This window comes from Macrosteles quadrilineatus, unplaced genomic scaffold (genome assembly GCF_028750875.1).
Source record: "Macrosteles quadrilineatus isolate MER2022 unplaced genomic scaffold, UCM_ALF_1.0 Scaffold_19__1_contigs__length_3004403, whole genome shotgun sequence".
NCBI classification, from domain to species: Eukaryota; Metazoa; Arthropoda; class Insecta; order Hemiptera; family Cicadellidae; genus Macrosteles; species Macrosteles quadrilineatus.
The window spans coordinates 2,383,946-2,395,415 of NW_026542612.1; the positions used below are offsets into that span (position 1 = coordinate 2,383,946).

Consider the following 11,470-nt stretch of genomic DNA (forward strand, 5'->3'; position numbering starts at 1 on the left):
CTCTTGAAAAATAAATTTGTCACTACATAAATCCATTATTTACTTTTTTTAGTTTACTCTGACAGGTTCATTAGGATAAGCAATTACTTGTTGTCAGCTCTCAGAATCTCTGTGTTTCAGCAGAACCTTCCACTAGGATTGCTCATGGTAAATATAACTCTGCCATATAAATTTGATTGCTTTGTTTTGAGTTTGTTAAAATTAAATTTAAAGTATTTTAATGTTAGTATTCGATTATATTGCATTTAAAAATCTAATTATACAGTACTTGATTACTGTACATTTAAGGTTTTTTAAATTGTATTTTTTCTGGAATTTAAAAATAGTGTAAAATTAAGTATTTTTTGAGTGGAAAATAGGGATGCATTGCACGACGTCCAATGATATAAGTCAGTGTCATTATGTCCAAAATATAACTTTTGAGCTGTTTCACGATGTCCAATATCAAATATTTTACTGTTGCACGACGTCCAAATCTCACCATGTCCAAAAGTACATTAACTGCAACAACTGCATTTAACTGTAACTAAGCAGGACTCCTATTAAGGTACTCTAATCAAACTATTCATTTTGTTTACATTGGAGCATGTATGTATAAATCCCGCTAGAGATTTGTTTAAATAGACTCTTATACATTTGTATAAGAATATTATTGGTAAGAATAGCTTTAGTATATTTCTTTAGTATTTAACATATTAACAATATAAATTTTTTACCATGCCTAATGTTTTCTTATCTGCCCTAATAGTTATTTTTTCAATTCATAACATGTGAAAATAGTAATTTGTGCAGCTAATTAGCAAATGGACACTTTTTGGCACTTCAAACATGAGTTGCCCATTATATTTTGTATACAGTTGTTGGTACTGTATGTGACAGCTAGAAACTAGCTAGAAACAAATGAAATTAAATGAAATGTGAAATGAAATGAAACGTGTTTATTGTTCTTTGAATTTCTACAAATTATTGACAATGTCATAAAACAGCTTAAGAGTCTTCCTTAGTGGTAGCCATGTTGGATTTCTTCCCCATAAGAACAATGTTAAACATTACATCATTTGTGGACACGTAACGGCGTTATTTGTTAAGATATCGCTTTGAAATTTATAATTTGTGTTTTTAACGTAATAGACTCGTGACTGAGGTTTTTGAATTTCGAAAATCCATTTTCATTTCCTTTCAATAATTAGCTTAATTTTAAGCTAATTAATAATCAATTATTCATTATAAAAATTAAAAATTGTGAAATAAAAAACGTCAATCTCTAGAGGACCGCAATTCCTTAAATTTAACTCCTTATCCATAATTATATGACAATTTGCTGATGAGATATTTGGACCCAAAGTTAACATTGTTCTTATGGGGAAGAAATCCAACATGGCTTCCACTAAGGAAGACTCTTAAGTTATAGCATAAAGTCAGTTAATAAATACAATATAGCTAACTAGACAGAATGAGACATGTTACAATACATACAGGGTTAATAAAAAGTCTGGGGACCCCCTGTCAATTTTTTTACGGCCCCTACTAGAAAAACTAAACTCTGCACACCTTTATGGCATGTTATGAAGTACTTTTTGGGCATAGCCGCCACTTCGTGTACATCCCTAAAATGGGGGATTTCTGGGGAAACTCGAAAATTTCAAATTGTAAGACCCCTCTCATTTTGAAGGTCCTGATAAAAGAAAACCAACAACGCAAACTAGGAGTCTCTATCTCAACCCAGTAAAAAATGGCAGTCAATTGAAATTTAACTTACAGCTTTATAAGTCTGGAGAACCCCTGTAAATTTTTTAACGGCTCACACTAGAAAAACTAAACTCTGCACACCTTTATGGCATGTTATGATTGTTATGAAGTACTTTTTGAGCCTAATTGCTACTTGGTTCGCAAACCCAAAATGGGGGATTTTGGGGGAAACTAAAAAATTTGAAATGTTAAAAGCCCCATCGAGTGACCCCTCATTTTGATGGTGTTGAAATATTAACTAACAACGCAAATTAGAGGTCTTCATCTTAACCCAAGAAATATGGCAGTCAATTGAAATCTTAAGAAACCAAAATTTAGATTTAACGAGAGCTTACCCCGTGGTCGAAAATTCGACCAAAACTATCTATTGTGCAAACTTCTCTATTTTCAACCCACACTGTAAATAAAACATGTGATTAGAATTTCTTTAATCGGTTTTGATTTTCTGTTTATATCTTGTTGTTATTTCGTCACCAACATAGCCACCCATAAGGCCCATGTTATTTTTTTAAATTTAAAATTCATTTTTGTGCTTATTTTTGAGTCTATTTTAATTTATAAAGGGATTCTGCTCATCTACAGGAAAATATCTTTCATTTGGTACCAATTGTGTTTAATTCAGTCCAGTAGTATGGTCAGGCTAGCAGTCATAAGTTTTGCAAAAGTTTTTTATTATATGTGATATAAAAGAAAAGTAAACTTTTCAGACACATGGAAAAATATACAGTTAATTACCTGCATGTAAATCGGTCCAATATGCAGATCTCACTCTAATAAACTAAAAATTTTACCCCATGTTAAAGTTAAATTGTCAATACAAATTTTAATTTCCGTTTTTAGAAAATATTTTAAATTCCATTTTTAGAAGATTATATAAAGGAATGGTAAACTTTTCAGGAACATGGGAGAATATAGAGTTAATTACATTTCATTTAACACAACCTGCATGTAAATCGGTCCAATAACTCTAGATCTCATTCTTAATAGACTAAAACTTTTACCCCATTTTAAATTGTCAATAGAGATTTTAATTTCCGTTTTTATAACATTTAGTCCAGTAATAACTGAAGTCGAAGCAAAATGGGCAAATATACAGACAATTACCTTTCATTTGGTACCAACCGCGTGTAAATCGGTCCAGTAGTATGGTCTGGGTGTCTGTCGTAAGCTTAAAACAATCTCCTTAAGAAACGTTTATTTTTATATTGGTTCCTATAGGTCGCCCCGTGATCGAAAACTCTACCAAAAATATGTAATGTACGGACTCTATTTTCACCCATCGATCTTTTCACCCCACACTGTAAATAAAACATGTGATTGGAATTTATTCCATTTGTTTAGATTTTCTGTTTATATTTTGTTGTTATTTCGTCATCACCATGGCAACTCATAAGACCCATGTTAATTTTTTCAAATTTCAAATTTATTTTTCGTGCTTATTTGTGAGCCTATTGTAATTTATAAAGGGACTCTGCACATCTACAGGTAAATATCTTTCATGTGGTACCATCCGCGTGTAATTCGGTCCAGTAGTAAGGTTAGGCTAGCTGTCGTAAGTTTTGCAAAAGTTTTTTAGTATATAAGATTAAGAAGAGCATGGGAAACACTATCGAACCCCAAGATGGCACTTTTGTGATGAGTATTGAACGATAATTCTTATCATGATGAAAACAAAAACTATTTAATCAAACTTAAAAAAAATCTGAAATTTCGTAATCAAATCTATTTATTTTTCTAATCCAAACACAACAGGCTGTAGAATTAGTTTTAGTGTAAAATAGGTAAAATTCAGCTGGTTGTAACTTTGTTGATGTCAGGTAAAGTATTGCTTGCATTTTTGGTGTATGGAAATTGAAGATTTTCAATGATCTGAGCTGTATGGATATGAGCTATTTTTGAATACAGAGTGATGAAAAAGTACTTTCCACTTACATACTTACATACTAACATAATCATCTTCATCAATTAATACTTACTTAATTTTTTAACAAAGCCTTGTGTTTTACTCTCTTTCCTAACATAGTACAGTAGAGTCCCGCAAACTCGGCGTAATGTGGACTGGAAGGGTGTCGAGTTTCTGAAATTCCAGGTTATCGGAAACTAGGGTTAAAAATATGGACAATACAGTTTTTAAGCTTTTTAACCTCCTTTTTATTTATATTTAAGTTACAAGTCAGTATTAAGTCATCAGATATAGTACAAAAATTAATTGGTACGAGTTGTGAATGATTTTCCCAGGGGGGCCCGCGAGCTAGGGGGGCCCGTGAGTCTTGACCGGGATTTTCGGTAAATTTTACCAGCACACGGGCCTGCGATAGTGTGATAGGCCCAGCCACACGGGTACCCTATCATAACAATATTTATATGAGAATTAAAATAGGCTACTTTTTTTATGATGAAAATTTTTCAAACCTATAGTTCAAGTAGTTTACAACAACTGAACTAACACTATTACTTGACCGATCGATATAAATTATCTACCAACCTAAGTAAAAGAATTGTCATCAGTCATGCGGGTTGCATTAACTGTCCTCGTGGATTGTGTGAAGGCGCAGTCAAAATTGGTTGCATAATAATAGGGCTGTATTTATAACCAATGTGGCTGTCATCGTCACCCGCGGGGAAATGTTCTCGTCAATATACGCGATCGCGGCAAAAGCGTAGGCCTAATCTTTCAATTTTGTGAGCGTGATCCTCACGGATATAAAAGCTTTAACTTTTAATTGTGCATTATTGTATTGAATACTGAGAAAATCGGCTCGAGCATGATTTTCTGACTTTGTGCTTGATCTCTCAAGCTTGTAGTCCAGACTCTGCTCGGCTCGAAAATCGACATTATAGGCCTATTATAAAAATCAACCGTTTCCAAAGCAACCCGATCTTGAACACACTGTAAATGTTACTAAGGGACTGAGGCCAAATCAGATCGGTCCAAAATCGGGTTGTTTTGGAAACGGTTTATTTTTTAAATAGGCCTATAATGTAGATTATCGAGCCGAGCAGAGCCTGGACTACAAGCTTGAGAGATCAAGCACAAAGTCAGAAAATCAAGCTCGAGATGATTTTCTCAGTATTCAATACAATAATGCACAATTAAAAGTAAAAGCTTTTATATCCGTGAGGATCACGCTCACGAAATTGAAAGATTAGGCCTACGCTTTTGCCGCGATCGCGGACGGGTGACGATGACGATGTCTCCACGGCCGCAGATGTTCAATATTTTACCGCGGTTGCGGAAGACGATAATGACGTTTCTTTTTTAGCGAGAGATATATCTAGGATTTAGCCGCGATTACGGATAAATGATTTATCCGTCACCACCGACGGGTCGCGGGGAGATATTAGGCCGTGATATTTAGATTGGGCCGTGAACGCGGGAGACGATGATGCTGCTATCTAATGATGTCATAGGTTTGGTTGCATTTGCAATCACGGTAAACTATGATAATGTTTCTTCCATGACTTATGACTACGGGAAGTATTTACGATTTTGCCGCGATCATGGAAGACGATAATGACGCCTCGGGAGATGCCTTGTCAAGTTGTTGCAAAATTGCAAGTTTAGGCGGTAATACATGGAAAAATGTTTATTAAGATCATTGGGAGAGGGGGGCCCGGCGAACAAACTTGCGGGGGGGGGGGCCTGCGGGTTCTTATCGCCACCACTGCATATTTATTTACACATATTATTCTCTATTTACAGAATTACAATTACCTAACACCTAACTAACCCTATCTAAACCTAGCTATTCAAATTTACAATGTTTCTACTTACAGCTAACCTCTACAGGAGTTATCTCTAAATCTGTCACTACACTGACACTACGCTGTCACTACACTGTCACTGTCACTAGCACTGGTCACTCACACCGGTGGGCGGTCGCTGCGATGATCCTCGGACTCAGCTTACAAGACTCAACTGCCGTGTGCCGGAAGACGGTCCCTTATATAAGCTTGACGTAGAACATTCTAGAGACCCAAACAGAGGTGTTTACAGATCACCGTGGAAGCTTCTGGTGGATGTCAAAGATCCTATTGACGTAGTCCGTTGACATGGGTCTAGTGTCTGTCTCTGGTGCGTTTGGAGAAACCCGTGTAGACAAACAATCCTTTTGAGACGGCGCCTGGCTATTGTTGTGCGGGGCTCCTGACTTGTAACAATAGCCTACTGAGAATCTGAATTTATCCTACAAACAGTTAATAGTTAGTGCCAGGTTGGCACTACTGTTGCGGTTTGAACAACACGTCCGTTGAATCTGCTCCCGATTTTTACCATTTTATTGCTATTTATAGTGCTTGTTTGTGACAAATCTCTTAAAATCAGCATTTCAACCAATTTGGTTTGTTATAACTTATGCTATAATATTGATTGTTAGTGCTTAAAACTGGTTAACTTGAACATTGATAACAGCGGGTCCGACCACAAGTATCAAAATATCGCTAATTTTCTGAGCCAGGTGATGGCCGAGTTATCCAGACTGCCGGGTTATCGAGTGCCGAGTTTGCGGGACTCTACTGTATAGAGAAAGTATTGTTTTTACAATTTTATTTTATTTTTAGTTTTTGGTCCCTCTGAACCTGAAAAAATGGTTTTTAAGTGATTTATATTTTTGTGTGTGTGTAGATGTGTCTGTTGAGAAGTCAACTGTTTTCAAACTAATTCTAGTAAGCAAAACGCCATTTACTATGACAACTGTAGGCAAAACTGAAGTTAACATAATTTTTAACTTTCAGGAAATTCGACAAGCAGCTGAATTCATGGAACTGCCAGAGTTGTTGGTTTATGTTTCTAATATTCAAGCGCATGAGGAGTTTTTAAACCCAGAGTTAAAACAGCGTTATCGGCAGGTAATAAATGCTAAATGTGTGTCCTATGTTAAGTGTGTTAATAGCAATTAGCCTCAAATTTATGACGCATAACTTACGAAAACATAACACTGTTCCATTTAAAGTTTTTTGGACTCGTATAGTTTCTAAAGAATCGACAAATGTACTAAACAAATCAATCTCTATCAACTTGATTTATTCATAGCAGTGTTAAAGACCAGACTTTTATTCTTATTGATTAGAAATAGTTATGTGGATGATTAAATCAATTAAATTTTGTCTTATATATAGATTAGTTTTTCATATAGTAATTGCTATTATTCTGTAAGCGACTCCATATAAAATTTCTTGGTTGGAGCATTTATTGATGCAAACAGATTAATTTGTAATGCTTTTAAACTTAGACAGTTTCCTTCTTTGAAGATGTCTTTCAAGTTACCTGTTTAATTTTTCTATCTTAAAGTTCCCTCCCTTGTATGGCTGTTGGTTGTTGCAGGCGATCAGAGTGCGGCTGAAGGAGCTAGTGCTGGCTCAAGGCCTGTTTGCTGATGTTCTCTTCCAGCTTGATGATGGCTCTCTGTCCGCACACAGACCTCTGCTCATGGCTCGTTGTGACATGATGAGAGCCATGTTCTCTGGTGACTTCCGTGAAGGCAGTGCCAAAGTTGTAAGTACCTAACTCAACAATCTGTCAGAATAGTGATGTCGTGTAATAAGCTCTTATAGTGCATTGCAGAACAGATGGAAAGGGGCTATAATGCACAACCTTATATTTTTTTGGGTCTACATCTTATTTTTACACTCGTGCCATGAATTCTGTTTGGACCGAGTGTCTGTAGGTTTTCAATTTGTGGATGGACAGTTTTTCAATAGGTTGAGTAGCTTGGCTTATTTACACTTCACAGCTCTTGCACTTGCCAAAGTCGTGTTCTTGGAAGATATCAAGCAAAGCAAAGGTTTAGTTGGTAAAGTTCAAGAATTAACTTTAACTTTACTGATAAATGTTTAGTGACAGGTCAAGGTGAGATGAAAACCCAAGGAATTGCTGTCACGTTTTTATGTCTTTCACACCACGAATAAAAATTACGAATTAAAAATTACGAATAAAATGTCAATAGCAATAAATTTCCATCAATATGATGTTTGCAATAATGAGAAAATAATCTTTAGGATTGTGAAAAATGCAAGAGTAGAATCGAAACATTTTATGTTTCTTCTGCTCTACCATAAGGAATTTATAGTGATGAAACCATATGATTCATCAATTTTGATGTAAGTAGTATGAGTATTCTATACATGATTTTGTGTTAGATTCTGTTCCCGGGAGTGAGAACAGATACGTTCCGTCAGCTGGTGAGCTTCCTGTACTGTGATGACATGGGCCCAGTGATGCCAACACGGTGTTTAGACCTGCTGGAGCTGGCCAACCGTTTGTGTCTGCAGAGGTTGGTAACTCTGGTGGAAAAGCGAGTTGTGGAGGAACTGACCAGGATTTGTTCAGCGTCAGACAACGGAGATGTCGTGGAACACTGCTTGCGGCTCCTGGAATCTTGCAAGGTAACTTTCGACAGGGGAAGAAGTAGTCTCTGCTGTATGGGAATTGGTGTTGATTATACTTATGTTTTTGTCATAAAGTAGCAAAAACAGCCGTTTTTCATACATGCATTGTGGGTTTAAAGTAGCTTTTTTACTCCTACGGAGTGAAAAGCCTTTTTAGTCTCTAGGGAGTAAAAATCTGCTGTTGTAAACTTTGATTGTAAGCAATCGCATGTTTCAAAATTATGTACGTATCGATTGATTAAATCATTTGTAGCTTATTCTTGTATCCTTGTCAATAGTTAAACATATTGATGGTATAATATACAGGGTGACAAAAAAGTCTGGAAACGGCTTAATATATTTTTAACCAAACCCGTTAGAAAATTCAAACCTTTGACATAAACTTACATGTTTGAAAACTACCTTTTCCAAGCATTATCATTTTTTTACCTCTACCAGGGGACGACCCATGAGGAGTAGGTACATAATCTTTAATGCAAGCATAGTTTAAAATGCACATCATTTTAAAGGTCTGGTCAAGTGGAGGTCATTGCCGGAAACCGCATCAAAAAAGGTTCATCCGTTACAAAATGGCGGCAGTCCAAAGTTCTTGCGGAATATACCTGCAAAGGCCTTAGTATTGGTAAATAGTAATAGTCAACATTAGCCGGGAAATCTGAAACCCGGTGAAATTTGTTTTGAAGATTGAATAAACTTAGTCTATGAGCTAGTTGACTTTAAAATACAATTTCAGCTCTCAAGCTAATGTTCAATACGAGTATTTACCAATACTAAGGCCTGTGCAGGTATATTCCGCAAGAACTTTGGACTGCCGCCATTTTGTAACGGATGAACCTTTTTTGACGCGGTTTCCGGCAATGAACTCCATTTGACAGAACCTTTAAAATGATGTGCATATCAACCTAAGCTTACATTAAAGATTGCATACCTACTCCTCATGGGCCGTCCCCTAGTGAAGGTAAAAAAATGGTAATGCTTGCAAAAAGTAGTTTACATACATATAAGTTGATGTGAAAGTTAAGGATTTTCTAACGAGTTTACTTAAAAAAATATTAAGCCGTTTCCAGACTTTTTTGTCACCCTGTATAGTAAGTAACACAATGTAATAGACAAAATGATTGAATCACCTACTAAACAGCTGCTTGTAAGTCGGTTTGAGTGGTTACTCAAGGTCCTACTATAAAAACAGGCCATGCTGCAGGATCCATGACGTCACATTAGTGGATAGATTTCATTGATAAATTCATTGCCATCACCATCCCCATATGTTTTACGTAAAGAAACAAGCTGGCTGTTTGTAAGATTTTAATGGTAAGAGTTTAGTACAACTATCCACCACTGTGACATAGTGTTGCGCTGCCCGTGCTGCAGCGGGTTACCTCATGACAACTATTCTTGTTTTCTAGTTTAGTCTGCTAATTAATGTTGCAATGTGACAAAAAATTTAGTTTATCAAAAGGTAATTTTTCAACCCTAGTGATGAAATATACTATTTCCTCCCTCATAAGAATTTTAAACGTTCTAAATAATCTGCCAGATGTTTGGCAACTCCTCCGTTACATCATTTTATTTACTGGATAGTTCTATATCAAGGTAGATGTTCACTATATACTTGCCATGTGAAAAACCTTGCAATCCTGAAACCATTAATTATAGTAGCATTTTATATGTATCTAGATTCCTTACTTGACATTTTACTGAATGTTGTCAAGAGATTCTCTGTTACTTTTTTTAGCTCCACAATGCAGATCAGTTGGCTGACTGGTGCATGAATCATCTCTGTGTCAACTACAACAAACTGTGCAAGATGTCTCCCAAACTGTTGAGATCCCTTCATCCTGAGAACCAAGAGTACTTGTCTGAGCACCGCTGGCCTCCTGTTTGGTGAGTAACAACTACATACGGTACCGATATGTATATACCACCACAAGAAGAAATTTTCCTCTGTGTTTATCACACTTATTGTATTCTCTAATCCATGTCCACACACAAAGCCAGCAGGCAGGAAGGTTACCTGCCTTAGGTAACTTAAACATAAATAAATTAATGGAAGCAGGGATTCTGCCCGTGTACTGGCCACGTGGGGCGATGTCTACTTGTACCGGCGTCTAGTTGTACCTGCTGCATTTTGGTGACAGGCGTCTAGTTGTACCTCGTCCAAAGCTGTAGGTACAACTTGACGATGGTGCGGACGTCTAGTTGTACCTACGTCTAGTTGTCTCTACGTCTAGTTGTACCTCTTAAAAATCTACAGGTACAACTAGTCGCGTACGCCACTGTCTACTTGTACCTCATACGTCTGCGTCTACTTGTACCTACAACTACTTGTACCTACGACTACTTGTACACGACTACTTGTACCTACGACTAGTTGTACCTACGCCTACTTGTACCTACGTCTAGTTGTACCTACGGCTAGTTGTATCTCCCCTTCAACTTGTCACCAGTTTAAGGGATTTATTTTATTTCTTAAAAAATCATACAATCTTACAACAATTTTTTATAAACAACTTGCTACAAAAGCCAGGAAAATTTGGCTTGTCTGCAGCTCATTGAGAAACCCCTGTTCTTGATAACAATGTAGGCCTACTTGTGTCCCTTGGTCAGTGCTTATCCATATTACTCTTTGGTTTTCCTTATTTCTTGTCAAGATCTGCTATCATTGTTTTTTCCACTTAAACTCTACCTTTCTATAGAAAACTAACATTAACTAGCTTAAACAACAACTTTAAACAATTATTTTAAATAAATAAATTCAGAGATTACAAAAACAAGGAATTGAGTATAATAAAGTGTTTTTGTATGGTATTAGTCACGGAGAATATTACAACAAGTTCAAATTTAAAATGTATATGTTATTCTTATGGATATTACGTAAACTGGCGTAGTTTGGTTGTTGATGCATATACTTTGACAAATTAGTTTATTTCACACTTAACTACTAACTTTTCTCAAAAACACATCTTAATTACCTTCTACGCAAACGTAATTAATGCTCAGTATTGAAATACCATTGAAAAAATAAGCCAAATATGACTTTTTTGTGCGCGCTTATAAGTTCTTAGTAAAACTAATCTTGGTTTAGTTGCAGACTACATAGCCAGTGTACACATACCTAGCTCAGTATAAAATGTAGTTTATATAGTTTAAATGTAATGAAGAAATATATAAAAAGAACAAAATAAATATGAATGTAAACAATAATTTACATACAATTGAATTTAACAAGAACATGTATTCAAAGGAAAAAATATACCAAAATAGAAATTTAAATTCAGTTAAGTTTAATCACTACGAGCTGTTGGCCCGTCCTACGTACGGGAATCGAGCAGTC

At 35.9% G+C, this 11,470-nt stretch overlaps 1 protein-coding gene across 4 annotated transcripts in view; it reads left to right on the forward strand.

Moving 5' to 3' along the window:
• LOC129005288 (rho-related BTB domain-containing protein 1-like) overlaps positions 1-11,470 on the forward strand; it is a 36,283-nt gene that overhangs the window by 21,274 nt on the left and 3,539 nt on the right. For 2 of the 4 annotated variants that reach the window (XM_054434134.1, XM_054434135.1), the window contains exons 9-13: positions 121-147; positions 6,484-6,597; positions 7,073-7,243; positions 7,888-8,133; positions 9,872-10,020. In XM_054434134.1, the coding sequence (XP_054290109.1) occupies positions 121-147; positions 6,484-6,597; positions 7,073-7,243; positions 7,888-8,133; positions 9,872-10,020 (707 nt within the window). The remainder of the gene's footprint in view (positions 1-120; positions 148-6,483; positions 6,598-7,072; positions 7,244-7,887; positions 8,134-9,871; positions 10,021-11,470) is intronic. The other 2 variants (XM_054434137.1, XM_054434136.1) reach the window with 2 other exon arrangements.